This window comes from Pelodiscus sinensis, chromosome 4 (genome assembly GCF_052426305.1).
Source record: "Pelodiscus sinensis isolate ZL-2025 chromosome 4, ASM5242630v1, whole genome shotgun sequence".
NCBI classification, from domain to species: domain Eukaryota; kingdom Metazoa; phylum Chordata; order Testudines; family Trionychidae; genus Pelodiscus; species Pelodiscus sinensis.
The window spans coordinates 15,673,519-15,688,686 of NC_143055.1; the positions used below are offsets into that span (position 1 = coordinate 15,673,519).

General features: G+C 41.2%; 1 protein-coding gene across 6 annotated transcripts in view; it reads left to right on the forward strand.

The window, feature by feature from the left end:
* Positions 1–7,999, forward strand: part of MAEA (macrophage erythroblast attacher, E3 ubiquitin ligase) — a 118,372-nt gene extending 110,373 nt beyond the window's left edge. For all 6 annotated transcript variants that reach the window (XM_006122904.5, XM_075930929.2, XM_006122906.5 and 3 more), the window contains 3 exons: positions 5,086–5,219; positions 5,833–6,028; positions 6,781–7,999. In XM_006122904.5, coding sequence (XP_006122966.2) covers positions 5,086–5,219; positions 5,833–6,028; positions 6,781–6,876 — 426 coding nt within the window. In that variant the 3' untranslated portion in view covers positions 6,877–7,999. The remainder of the gene's footprint in view (positions 1–5,085; positions 5,220–5,832; positions 6,029–6,780) is intronic.
* The last annotated feature ends 7,169 nt before the right edge of the window (positions 8,000–15,168 follow it).

A 15,168-nucleotide genomic window follows, 5' to 3' on the forward strand; every position in this document is an offset into this window, starting at 1 on the left:
AACACTTATTAATATTTTAGTTAGTAAATAAATGTAATAAATTAATGGTAAAATTTACTGTGTTGGTAACAGTATTTATAAAAGACTTTTTGTTAATTTCTTAGGCCTCAGAGAAAATAGATTGGATCATATTCCAAATGTGTCTCTAGAACCCATACTACACAGAAACTGTAAAGCACTTATTTTTGAAGACCACTTTTTTATTTACCAGAAGGAAAATGCCTGTGCATCTTCATGAAACTGTGCTTAGCAGACCAAGCAGAGAGTTTAGACCTTTGTGGAGCCTGTGTTTTTTCCTGTAAATCTCAGTTTGGAGAAATACAAAATTTGAATGAGGTTATACAAGAAACTACTGTGATTTATATAGAGTCATATTATACTATCAGAACAAAGGACATTGCAAATATGTTGCTGGCTTTTTTTTTGGAAATTATAAAAAGGGTTATGTGCTAATTCATTAATGATCATCTTCATAAATTGAGAGCCACAAAGAGCAGACATGCACAGAGATGCCACGTGTAACAAAATCCCACCCTAGTTTGTTTGTCTTTTAAGGCTTAGATTATCATATAAATCTTCCAGTGATTCATTGGGGAAGAACATTCCAGAGCTAAGGGATGTATGCTGATAACGTAGTATGATGAAGGATTTAAGATTCATGGCATAGGCCTCTTAACATGCTATTCTGGAAAGTCTACTAATCTAAATGCTAAGTAGATCAACCTCTTTTTTCTCTTTCATTGAAATCAATTTCCTATATTCTTGCTTCTCTTATCGATATTGCAGGAAAATAGGTCTGTCATGCTAAGGTCCTCTTTATTAGCCTCTTTATTATCTCCGCTTGTTTTTTAATAGCTTGTGGGCATTATAGAAATACTCTAACCAGGGTGAGTAGTTTTAACTCCATGCGATTCACATAAAGATTAAAATTGGTGAGTGAAATCAAGTCAGAAACCTGGGTTTAAATAATGAATTTTAATCTTGTTTTGCTTTTGTGCTTTATTTTTCTAAAGAAAGTGTGATACTCATTGATAGGTGGACATTAAAACATATGGATTTGCAACTAAATATAACCTTTACACTAAATTTGGTGCTGCTTTTTGCTAACCAGAAGGATGAACTGCTTGAATAAACTGAACTGCTGAAATTACTGTCTGCAGCTGCAAAAGAGGCAACTGCTGTCAAAAGTTGGTTTAGCAGTTTAACAAACTCTGGTTTCAGGTGCTTAGCCGGTGGTTTCCCATCAGTTCAGTTGTTAGTCTTTCTTTGAAACTGGGCAGAGTTTAAATATTGAATTATTTATATTCAATATTTTTATTGAATTTAAATAATCAATAAATTATTACATGTTTAGGGCTTAACATAGGCGGTCATCATTTGGAACATAAGAACAGCCATACTGGGTCAGACCAAAGGTCCATCTAGCCCAGTATCCTGACTGCTGACAGTGGCCAATGCCAGATGCCCCCAGAGGGAGTGAACAGAACAGGTAATCATCAAGTGATCCCTCTCCTGTCATCCATTTCCAGCCCCTGACAGAGGCTAGGGATACCATTTCTACCCATTCTTAAACTTAAATTTAAAAAAAAAAATTAAATAAAAATCCAAAGAATTTTTAAATCTGCTTTTGTCCGCACTGAGCCTAACCAGTGCCTACATACCTGACTTATGTAAGAGATGCTCATAACTCGAAGTTTTTGTTCAGCCAGATCATTGTACTGAATAAATACTACTTCAAGGGTTATTTTTATATAAGAATGTACATAAGGATAATGAAAAGTATGTTGGGTTTATGTCTCAATGCCTGCTCCCTATTCTGGGGCCTCTTTTGACAGTCTTTCATTTGTTATTGACTTTATTAGTGCCTAGAATTAAGCCTGATTAAACATCTTTGGAATTTGACTTGAATCCAAGAAATAATATTCAGATCATCTTTTAACTCAGTAGGACTCTTTTCTTTAGCCTCTTTGACATCTTAAAATGCTTTTCAGATTATAGTCACATTAATGCAGCTGCTACTATTAAAAATATAAGTGAAAAGATATTTTTTAAAAATCTAGAAAATATGTGGACCCTTATTGAATCTATCATCAAAATTAACTCAGATAATCAATTATTAAATATAAAGTGGTACAAAGGACTTCAGATTGGGGAAGGGGGCAGGAGACCATTTTTATTTATTACTTATGTTTTCCTTAAATAACAGATTGTTTTGGGAATGGCTTCAGGCATTATTTAAAGATGACACTGCATAGCCTTCCAAAAGTGTTTGGGTTTTTTGGGAGGAGAAGTTACTCTTCAGAGGTATATTTATTAGTAATCTCTAGTAAACATAACTTTACTCCCTCTGGGAACTTCTAAAATCACCAGAAGTAGAGAATTCAACCCATCTATTCCTGCAATAAGATGGCAGAATTTTATCACTATGCTAAAGAGCTCTCAAGAGTATCTTGTAGCTTAGCTGTGGTATTTAAGCACTACAAAAGTATACCTGAGTACAACTTAAGTAAAGGGCAAACCTTTTTGGGCATCAACTGGTGGCTCTCCCTTTAAATTGGAAAAGCTGTGGAAGGCTAGTTTGCTGTCAAGCTAGACTGCAGTAGATGATAGAGAGCAGTACTCTCTGCAAAACTATTTGGCAGAGAGTACTGTGTATTTAATCTCCTTCCAGTACCATCCTAAGTCTGTTCTTGGCAGAAAAACTGTAAAAATATTTAGTAACTTTACAATAGCTGGCTATCATACAAAGGAAGCCGTTTCTGATACCTATAGTTGTTGCCCAGCAATTGTCATCATTTTCTTTAAGGATATTGTCATATCCTTTAAGTTCCATATAGCAAAATTTGTACCATTTAATAAAGTTGGGTACAGATGGTTTTTTCTGCTTTTTTTCCTCCAGTGATGGAGCTAAAAATCTTTAGTGAGAAGTTCTTCAAATTACTATTAAAATGGTGAAATAGTCACTATCTATTTCCGAAGCGAACTATTGAGTAGCAGTGTCTTCCAGCTACTGATGTGATCCTTACATTATAGTCGTGTTTTTTACATTCCGTTTTCATTTATACCAAATTTCTTCATTTCTAAATAATATGTAATGTATACAGGTGTGGTCTTCTATGTGCTTAGTTTATTTCTAAAGTGTGACAACAAGGAGAGAGAGGGAGGGTGATTGCTTGATTGACTGATTGAATTTTGGTTAGTAATTAGAATTCCCATTCTGGGAAATCCAGTATGGGACTGTTCTTATAGACTGGGAATAATCTTTGTATCTCCTGCCCCTTTATTTTCAGTCAGTGATGATCACCAATACTGCCCCTCGGTTGCCTCAAAGAAACTTGTATCTCTGCTACGTGTGGTATCTGATGCTTCTTTCCCAGTCAAACATGGCAAGCAGGAGAACTCTAGCTTCAGAAACATCTAATGCATCTGACGAAGTGGGTCTTTGCCCACGAAAGCTTATGCTCCTACACTTCAGTTAGTCTATAAGGTGCCACAGGACTCCTCGTCGCTTTTGCAGATTCAGACTAACACGGCTACCCCTCTGATATCTAATGCAGTGTTTCTTAAACTGTTCCGTGGCACACCAGTGTGCCGCAGAGAACAGAGTTCAAAATGGCCACCCTTAAAGAGGCAGGCAACCTTTTTTTGGCTCATTTTAAAAAATTGTTTGGTGTTCATTAGTCTTTAAGTTTAAGAAACACTCATCTAATGGAATGCATCATGTGGCTCCAGGCTGCATAGATATCCCTGTATATCTGTCTGAGACAGAGAGAAATGTGCCTCTTAGCACAGTGTCTGACTGAGAAGTGGGAATGACTTGAGTGAAGGGCCTCCTGATAACACTAAGGAACACTCTGATCAGCATAAAAACAGATCGCCTCCCAAGATAGAGAAGGGATCCCTTCCCAAACTCATCCTGGTTAGACAAGTCCTCACAGATGGGACATAAGGACTTAAGTAACCTTAGCCTTCTGGCTGAGGAACTGAAGAACACTGCTACTTTATATACCTTTCAAAATGAAGCATGAGGAAAGCGAGAGCTCACACCAACAGATATAACTTGCTAGAATTCTCTGGTCTCAGGCATATAGCGCACGTGCATATCCAAATAGGGATCACACATCTCAAAGGACTCTAGTTATGAAGTATAACATCCCTTTCTCTTTTTCATGAAAATCAACTGCTTTGCAATTAACTTTTTTTAAAATGTGATCTACAGAGTTACAGTGTGTTTGTAAGGGTGGAGGGAGGGAAGAGAATTGTTTAACAGAAAAAAACCTCACACCACAAATTTTCTGACTCAGAATTATGATAAGCTTTCAAATTAACAAAAGCTTTTCTCCGGAACTAGACATCCTTTCTGTAGAATTTTAATGCTTAAAATAAGACTGAGCTGTATGGCCTGCATTAGATTGTTTTTTATCATCAAGGAAGTCCTGTCTTCCAAACAAGCATCATCAGGGTTGGCCTGAGTTGCAATGGAAATGTTCACAACTTTTCAACAGACATTTGTTCAGTCATATGGTAGTGGTTCAGTGACTTTAGAATAGACATTCCAGAGCATTAATTTTGTTTTGCAAATGGACCAACATTCCAGAAAATTAAATACAAACAGTGTTAACAGGCATTAAAGAGCCTACAAACTCATGGATTTGTATAATCTCCTTTAATAGAAAAGGAGTCAAAAGTATCTAGAATCACCCACAGATCATTGTTTTTGGTGGGAGGCAAGGACATGTGTATATATATGTGCACACAGTACATACAAGGCATTTCTAAGAACAATCATTTTATCAGACTTTTTCTATAAACTGATTCTGTTGTGTTCCATATAAACTACAGCATTTATTTTGAGCCAAGATATGTTATATCTATAAAAGTGCATTTATATGTCTAAGGTAGAAAATGTGTTTTAGAGCTGAGTTTTTCTAAAACATTTTTACTTTTTCCCAATACACCAGTGCTCTGAGGTGTTATCTCTTTGTTATATTCAGTGATGGGGGTGTGGTGTGTCATTTGCTACTTCAGAACAGTTTTCTGCAAGAACAATATTGAAAATACTTACAGCTGTATTTCTTCTAACAGGATCTTTTGGACCCTGCACGATGGAGAATGCTGATTCAACAATTTAGATATGATAATTACAGATTACATCAGCTGGGGAACAATTCTGTTTTCACTATAACACTCCAGGCAGGCCTTTCAGCTATAAAAACACCGTATCCTTTAATGCAGAATACCGATGTAAAAAGCATAAAAACATTGCTTGGTAGACAAACTTTTTGAGGAATCTATGAAATTTGAATACTTGTTTTTCATTTGTAAAACTTGAGTATAAATGGGCATCTCTTTGCTACAACAAAAACTTTAGTAAAAACAAATGGAGGCAATTAAAAACAAAATATACAAATCCCTAAATTCAATAAATGCTAGATACAATATAGAATTCCTTTTATCATCTAAAATACAATACTCTAGGGTAAAGAATGTGTAATGTACAAGGAAATTTGGTTTGAATTCTTAATCAGACCTTCCTAAAGAATGTTTAAAATGGGAGTTCTGATTATAGTCGTAAGAGACAAGATTCTTGTAGGTCTCTTTCCCACATCAGAAGTTCCACTCCTACTAAAATGCCCAACACGTGCCGCTCGCTTTTGGTTTTTGTTTTGTTTCAAAATGTTCAGAGTCTGTGGCTTGTGAAGTTGAAACAAAGAGATTTGAGAGTCACTGAAGTTCTGTAAATCACATAAGAATGTTATGAGCCATTGTCACTATGTGCCCTAACTCTTAACTCATTCTGTGGCTATTGTTCTTTGACTCGCTGTGATACAGACAGTGTTATAAAGAGGATGGCAGTTCAAAAAACCCAGACTGCCCCGTGTGTAGCAAATCCCTGAACAAGCTGGCTCAGCCTCTGCCTATGGCACATTGTGCCAACTCCCGACTAGTTTGCAAGATTTCAGGGGATGTAATGAATGAAAATAATCCTCCCATGATGTTGCCAAATGGATATGTCTATGGATACAATGTAAGTGTTAAGTCTGAGCTGCTGGTAGGTGTATTTTCTATAGCAAGGGTTCTCAAACTTCATTGCACTGTGACCCTTTTTTGACCATACAAATTACTACACGATGCCAGAAGGCGGATGTGAAACCTAAGCCTGCCTGATCTTTGCCAAGCTCCTAAACCAGACCTCGAGCCCCACTGCCATGGGAAGAGGGGTGGGCACAAAGCCGAAGCCCAAGGGCTTGACCCCTAGCTAAGGGACTGTAACCTGAGCCCCACTACCAATGCTTTGGCTTCAGCACTGAACAGTGGGGCTCAGGCTTCAACCCCAGACCCCAGCAAGTTTAAGGTAGCCCCAGCAACCCCATTAAAACAGGCTAGTGACCCCTTTGGGGTCCCAACCCACCTTTTTGGGGACCACTGCCCTATAACATATGAGAGTCCTTGAATTTGTCAGAGGCAAACCTGAGGTATTTTGTATGTTTAAAGGATGGGGTGAACTATTGCTTCTGACCATATTATTTTAAGATGTAATATTTTAATTTTTAAACATTTGATCAGCGAACTATTAAATATGAATTTAAATGTGGAACCAAACGAGATTGGGATAAACAAAAAAAAGTTACAGGGTAAGGTTTTTGTGAAAGATCTTTACACTATGAAGTTGCTTCTGCAAACAGCATACATTTTGTGCACTAACTAATCAGTGCATATTTTCAATAAGTTATTTTGACTGTTCAAAATCTGATCAATATTTTCATGGCTCTCTTTCAGTCCCTGCTTTCTATTCGTCAAGATGACAAAGTAATTTGCCCAAGAACCAAAGAAGTCTTCAACTTCTCACAAGCTGAGAAAGTCTATATCATGTAGGTCCATAAAATACATGATGAAGTGCCGCTGGGAATTTTGACACAGGATGTGTTGGCATGCCCTGGAGAGGGGGGCCTTACGTGTGGCAAAGAAGCAAAATCTGCCACCTTGGGGATGAGACCTGTCGGTGGCATGATTGTTTCTTGCGACCAAAGATCAATGAGCAACAATACACACTCTTAAAAAGAGCGGAAATATGACTTAAGTTTGTACTTGAAAAGAACAACAAAATTTTTTTGATTGTTAGCATTTTGTAACATAAGGTCAAATTGTACTCATCTCTAAAACACTTTCATCTTTCAAAGGAGAATTTTCTTTAAAGACGGACATTTGCACTGGGGGAAACGTTACAATAGATTTGAAATCAAATCCATTTTCCTTCCCTCTCTTTTTCACAATTGTCCAAGGCCCTTTGTTATCAAATATTTCAGTTAATACAAGTCTGTCCTCCTTTAAGCTCCTCTTTTGATCCTCTTGTGAAGTAATTATCCTGAAATGGGTCATTATAATTAATTCCATGGGAAGATACTGATGCCATAGACACAAGACTGGCTTCACTGGAGGAGCAATGAGAGGCAGAGTTAAAGGAGTAGGGAATCTTTTTTTTTTTTTTCCCCAAAACCCAAATATTTTAAGGGGGTTGCATAAATATCAAGAGCAACTGAGAACATTTCAGGCAAAATACACTGCTTGTTTGGATGTTCTTTTCCCAGTTTACCATAGTGTTAAAGTTCTTCTAAAGTTATTAGTTATGTGCATAGGGTTCAATATCAAATCATTAGTGCTACTGCCTTATTTCTTGCTTTGAGAATGTACTCACATGAAAATCAGCTGGTATCCTTAAGTGTTGGGCGAAGTTCTGGAAGATGCCTTGCAGGATGATTACATAATTTTAGGGTCTAAATAGTATTCATTACTGAAACTAATAGTTCAGTTTTAATGACTACAGAATACACCCTTCTGACTTTTCAAGAGAATAAACCATTGTAGTTTAAAAAAAAAAAAAGTATTGTAGAGGTTTGTATTTAGCGCTTATTTTTGCATGTTGATGTTGATTAGCTAATTAAAGACTGTAAATGTAAAACCTGTTAATAAAATTGTTTTCCATTTCTTAATGATACAACATTAGAAAGCTGCTTTGTATTATAATGCAAACAAATTTCTTTCCCTTGTTAAGGATACCTCTGAAAATAGAAGTTCCCTTTCTTTAGCAGTCATCTTGTGGAAAAATGCATAGAGAATCTTTAGTCATACGTTTTCTTCAAGCTTCTAAAACTGAGCAACCTGACCAAATCATGATCATTTATTTAAAATTATAGTTCTGTATACGATAAATCACTACAGTTCACAGACTTATCCAAACACCACGCACCATTTCCTCGATTATTACATTTTGGTGGCGGCTTAAATGGTTTTTGAGGCTATATCAACACTATAGTTCCTTAAACACTTTTGAACAGTGTCTGCTTCCAGGAACATGCAGCTGTGTGGGATCTGCAATATTTCGCACCTATGGATTCTAATTCTATATGTGGGAGCCTGTCTGGATAGACACAGTGGGGACCTTGAGAGGTGCTGAGAATGGAGTATTGACACACGCATACTCTTGATGCACCAGAACTAGTGCAATTATTGTATCACATAGCTGCAAATTTTGCAGAGAATCTATTGCTCTCTTGTTGGAAAGATCTTAATTTTGACTCAGTGTCTACTAAGGAAGCATTTCTGGAAGTAGAAGACAGGTAGATGTGCTCCTGTGGGAGACAGAAGGCAATGCAGAAGAATGAGGAAAATCGATAAAGTGCTGCACAGTTAATTCGTAAATGTATATGTTAGTGTGAACCTAAACAGGTCCCTTACTTGTAGGGTTGCCAAGTCTGACAGAAAATACAGCTGATTGGGTGAAAACATGGGGAGGGATTGTGCTCTGGATGACTACAGGGCTCATTAGGAGATTAAGTGGCCCAAAACTTGGCAATCCAGGTACAAGAGATCAGGGCCATGCCTTTGTGGACATTCCACTGTCAACGGGCCTATCAAGAGTGGGCATTGCCCCTTAATGATGCCATTGTGGACCCCATTAAGGCATTGTGATCCCAGTGATCATTCAGCCAATACAAAGAAGACTGAAAAGAAGTTTTGTGTCATCAGCTAATGAACAGGAGCAATAAAGGCTATGAGGGCCAACCTCTAAGGCCAAGAATGCCAAAAATAAGCCCTCTTTGGCAGAAAAGTCTATTCAATAGCCTTCACCTCAGGATCCTAAACCAGAAAATGGTTCTGTGCAGGTATGATTATATTTCCTGGGACTCCTGGAATTTAACTCCTTGGGGTGAAATTTAAGTAGTTGTTATCCCAGGAGTCAAGATGAGAGTTTGCATCTTTTGTGGAAGAACGCAAGTCTGTGGCAAAAGTATCCCTTAGAGCTACCTTAGAAGTGGCTGATCCTGCAGTCCAGTCTACAGCCTCAGTGGCAGCAATGCGCAAATGCGCATGGCTTCAATCCTCAGGCCTGCCTGCTGCATGAGCTGAAACAGATTTTGCCAGTGTTAAGAGGTAGCAAGCAGGGCAGTAGCACAAGGCTTCATGCCACAGGGTGCCACACAAAGTTAAATTGCTCAGGTTTTGACTTCAGCCCTCAATAGCAGGACTCTGAGCCCTAGGCAATGGGGCTTTGGCTTTCTGTCTGGATCCCAGCAAGTCTAATGCCTGATTAGTGGAGCCCAGATGTCTGCTTTGGACCTCTGGTTGAGACCCAATGGCCAAAAGGATTCTAGGGCTACTTTGAAGTCCTTCAGACTTTATACATCAGCATCCATGAGGAAACAAACCTAACCTGACCTCTTGACTCTCTGTATTGCCTATCTGGCAAAGCAATCACAGGAAAAGGAGCAGGAACTTTAGGAGAAGAATTTATTTCTTTGTCCATATCCACACCTGCTTCCCATGGACATTCTGATGGCTACAAGTAGGCCTTTTGATGGGATGCTCAGGGATGATGTGCCAGGACAAAAACTGACTCCAACTTCCCCAGTATTTGCAGATATTTTATCCCATTTCTATCAGGCATAGGCCCATTTTACAAAAGATTGCTAGATGCTAAGCATGATAACAATGGAATATACCCTTCAGTTCAGTTTTCCCTCCTCACATCACCTCTTTCCATCCCTCTTCAGGGACCCTTCTCAGGAACAACTTGTAGCCCAAGAAGTGCAGTCTTCTAAGGGTGGGAGGTGTGGAAGAGGTTCCTCCTGAAGTTAAAGGGTTGAGGGTTCTACTCCCGATACTTCCTAACCCTGAAAGCCAATGGCAGTTGCAGACTGATTCTGGACCTGCAAATGCTCTAAAGATACATGAAGCAGCTTAATTTCTTCATGGTCTCCTTTGCTTCCATCATCCCCTGCCTGGATCCAGTAGATCTCTTCCCTCAGTTTGGAGTATGTTTACTTTCCATGTCTTGATTTTTCAGGTTCATCATGAACCACGTGCACTATCCATTTGCAGTTCTCCCTTTTGGCTGGCCAGCAGGTCCTCAAGTGTTCACAAAGTGCATAGTGGCCATCAGCCTTTCCGAGGAAACAAGGAGTTCAGGGTCTACCCTTTCTGGCCAGGTCCTCGCCCAGATCCCTTGCCTTGGGACCCCACAAATCAACCAGAGACCCTTTCTGGTGCAATCATCCGTGCCTTTTATTGTCTGTGCAGGACCTGGGTCTTGGGAGATTTCAGCTCACTTCCAGCCATGATGTGTGGAGCTGATAGTTAAGACTGTCAAGCATGTCCAGCTCAGCAAAAAAACAAAAAATTACTACTTATGACAACCATCAGGGTAAAAAAACAAGGCTATGTCTACACTCGCAGCTTCTTGCGCAAGTAATATGCAAATGAGGCTAAGCGTGGAATATCGCCGAGCCTCATTTGCCTACCTAATGAGCCACCATTTTTTTCAGAAGAGGCTCTTGCGCAAGAAGGGGCAGTGTAGATGCTCCTTCTTGCGCAAGAGCCTCTTCTGAAAAAAATGGTGGCTCATTAGGAAGGCAAATGAGGCTCGGCGATATTCCACGCTTAGCCTCATTTGCATATTACTTGCGCAAGAAGTCGCGAGTGTAGACAGTTATTGGGTGGCAACCCATTGGAACATCTATTCAGTCTGCCCTTGGGAGAGTTAGTTGGGCTTCAGGGGAAGGGTTAAGCAGAGGAGGTATTACCCTGTTTTCTTTCCTTCCCCTACCTCTCCATTAACTATTTCATTGGGGAGCTCTGCGGAGCAGAGTGCAGTTTCCTTCTTAGTTCAGGCTGGTTTGGATTGCTTTGCTATCCATTTTGCTACCCCCATTTCCCACACAGAAACACAATTCCCCAACCAGGAGAGGAGGCAGTCACGATTGGACAAGAATTCAGACCTGATCTTTCAGGACCACAGCTGCCTACATCACCCAACCTTCAAGTTCCAGAGCTTAGCCCCGCAGCATTAGCATGCTTTCTGTGAGCAGGAGGCCGTCCACCAGAGCCCCGCACCTAGCCCAGTGACTGAGGTTCTTGAGTTAGTCTGGGCAGAAGGGTGTTTTGCCTATGCAATCATCAATATAATTCATTCTGGACTGCTTATTACATTTGAAACAAGGTCTAGCCTTATTTGTGTCCAGATAGAACCTGTCTCAGCTTTTCACCCATGGGAGAATGGCTGTTCCATGTTTCTGAGCAGCATCTATAATTAGTTTTTTAAGGGCCTTGAGACATTGTACTGCCAGGTATACCAACCTGTCCTTCCATGGGAATATAATCCGGGACTATCAAAACTGATACTACCCACACTTGAGCAGCTAGTAATGTGATCTACGCTCTCCCTGTCCTGAAAGGTGATCTTCCTAGTGGCCATTACAACTTCCAGAAGAGTTTGAGAGCTGGGCCCCACTTTAGAACCACCATAGAAGGTATCCTGCAAGGACAAGGTCCAATTGTGTCCTCATCAAGCTTTCCTTTCAAAGATGGTTACATAATTCCATAATCCAGCAGGGTATCTTCTTACTGGTCTTCCATCCAAAACTGCACATCAATAAGGAAAAGCAGAGGCTCCACTCACTAGATATCAGATGTGCACTGACTTTCTATGTAGAAAGGACTAAGGCAGTTCTGAAAATTACTCAACCATTTGTAGCCGTTGCAGACAGGATGAAGGCCTTATCCCAGAGAATTTCATCCTAGATGGATGGGCACATGGTAAGACCTGGCAACGGTTCCCACCCCACCTGCCCTGACAGCACATTTCATAAGGGCCCAAGTCTCTTCACCAACATTCATGGAACAGGTTCCTCTTCAGGACCTTATAGAGCAGCAACATGGCTTTCAATTTACATGTTTGTGTCTCATTACACCGTCACCCAACAGGTTAGCCATGGAATTAGCCATGTGGTGTTGCAATCAGCATGTCAATAAACTCTTAAATCCTCCACCCACACAATTGCTTGGGCGTTACCTACAGTGGAATGGGCATAAACAAGTACTCAAAGAAGAAAAAATGGTTAATTACTGTGATGGAGGTTACTCAATAAGGGTGAACAACAAGTGGGGCAGACAATCCCCAAAACAGGTGGATATTCCAATACTTATATTTATCAAGCCAGCACACAATATCCAAAACAAATTTCCCTTATATCAACCCAACCTTGTGCTTCCACCCATAGACGAGATTCAAATATGATGAAAATTACTGAAAATCTTGCTCCTCATATAAAGTAAGTTCTATTGGTCCCAAAGGATTGGACACATTGCCTCCCAGGTTAATGAATTCTTCAGATCTTACCCAAATACAGTCAAACAGCCAATTCTTATTTACCAAACTAAAATGTATTTAAAAAAGGGAGAGAGAGTATTGGCTAAAAAAGATCAATATCCATATAGACATGGGTACAGTACTGAGATCAGATTCATAGTAGAGATGGTGAGCTTTGTAATTGCAAAGAGTCCTTTCATAATTACCGGTAAGCCAGTGGTTATTGTCCAGTGTTCATATTGAGGGTAATCTGGGAGGGACTGGAAATGTCAGTTTTATGTTGTAAGCTTCCCCTGCATAAAGCATCACACAAATATGGCAAAAAGAATCGAGCCCCCAGTGTTTTTGTATAGTTTCTGGCCTCTGCTTGAGAGCTTGGAGGCCTTGGGCCTAGGGTCGGGAACCCCAGGCATGCGAGCCATGAGCAGCACGTGAGCCAATTTTGAGTGGCACTCTTCCCCTTCCCCAGCAGCAGGTTAGGCTGTGTGCACAGGTTCTGTTCTTGGAGGTGCCCCCAACTTGGCTGAGGTGCATGTTGCTGCCTGTGAGTCCCTGTCACACCTTGACCCACCACCACGCGCCGCACGGCTTCCTCACTCTGGCTACGTCTAGACTGCAAGCCTCTTTCGAAAGAGGCTTTTTCGAAAGATACTTTTGAAAAAGCCTCTTTCGATAAAGAGCGTCTAGACTGCAAGCAGTACTTTCAAAAAAGCAAGCCGCTTTTTCGAAAGAAAACACCCAGGCAGTCTGGATTCTCTCTTTCGAAAAAAGCCCTGTTTGCATTCAAGAAAGCCTTCTTTTGAAAGAGCACTTTTGAAAAAAGGCTTTCTTCCTCGTGAAATGAGGTTTTCCGCCGTCAAAAGAAAAACCTCATTCTTTCGATTTAATTTCGAAAGAACGCGGCTGTAGTCTAGATGCAGGTGAAGTTTTTTTCGAAAAAAGGCTACTTTTTTCTAAAAAACCCTTGAGTCTGGACACAGCCTCTGAGGGACCGCAGTGGCCCAGGTCTGGCCATGCCTCCTTCAGGCCACCGCTGCCAGGGGGACCTCCATGGCTTGGAGCTGCTGGCAAGCGGACGGATGGTATGCAGCAGAACGGTTTGCAGCTGGCCGTGCTGCCGCAGCCCAAGCGAAACCTCTGCCTGCACCAGGGGGCAAGGGGGAGGCACGCTGGCCTGCCCCAGCCATGTGGTCGCTACCAGTGGCCTCCAGTGCCGTTATCCGCCCACTTGTGGCCCAAGAGGCTGCAGGAGCTGGCCAAGAGCATGGTGCTTAGCCAGCACCAGAAGGTGCTATGCCTGCTACCCTGGCCCTTCGGTAGCCCCGAGGGACCAGGCAAGGCATTGGGTGACCCCTGCTTGGCTGCCCCTTGTGCCGGTGGCTGCTGTGTGAGCTGGTGACCCTGCGCTGTGGCCACACTCGCTCCCACTGCTGCACCACGCCTGCTTGCCATGCAGTGTGAAAACGAGTGAGTGCCCCCTCACCTCCTCATGCCCAGACCCCCACTCCCTCACTCATCCCCCCCTCCCTTCCTGGACAGACAGTCTGGCTGCTCCTGCCCCCTTTCCAGACAGCCTACTCCCAGCCTATTTCTGCACCCAGCTCCCATCCCCTCAGCCACGCTACTTTCTGCCCAGATCCTGCACCCCCATCCCTATCCTACTTGCTGGTAGACCTGTCCCACACACAGAATGCTACATTTTTGTCCCTGCCCCAGAGCCTAAGGGGTCCACAAAATCCATTGGGACCCCAGAGAAGTAAATCTGGCTTATGGGAAGACCTGAACCTCAGTCCTCCCCTTCTCTTTCCCTCATCCCATGGGGCGAGGACACCAGAGGAGTGAGGTATCTCAGTTGGGGCCACGTCAGTGAGGGTTGTGGGGGGAGAGGTTGGAGCAGGTTTTTTGTGTGGTCCCCAACTGATTTTTTTCCTATGGGTCAGTGGCCCCCAACCTAAAAAAGTTTCCCCACCCCTGCCAAAAATAAAGAAAACATTGAAACCTTTTGTATTGGACATGATATTTTACTTTACTTAAAATGAAGTTTGCTAAACTAATGAGAGAGTTAAAACGCCTAATCTGCTTTTATAATTTAAATTAAAACATTCTCCCTAGCTGCAGCTGGTTCTGAAAAGAAAGTCACCATACACAGCCTGCCCTTGCCTCCCCAACTCCCTTCTTCCCCTAGCACACAGATCTGTGAATAAGTTAAATCGTGGTACACTACTTCTGAAAGGTGGCTGAGCTCTGGACTAAAAGGTAAGATCTGCATCCTAATTTATTTATTAATGAAGCTGCTGTAAGTAGATCTATTGTTGACTTTAAAAAGTATCATCAGCACTTGGACCCGTAGGTAGAAATAAATAAGTCAAATCTCAGTACTCCCCCTCTGAAAGGTTGTTGACCCGTGCCTTAGGCAAACAATAGGCTTATTTCCTAAGCATCACTGGTAATTAGATACATGGATTTCCTTAAGGCAATTGCCTGTTTTCCACAATTCACAGGTGATTTGCTATACACCTCAA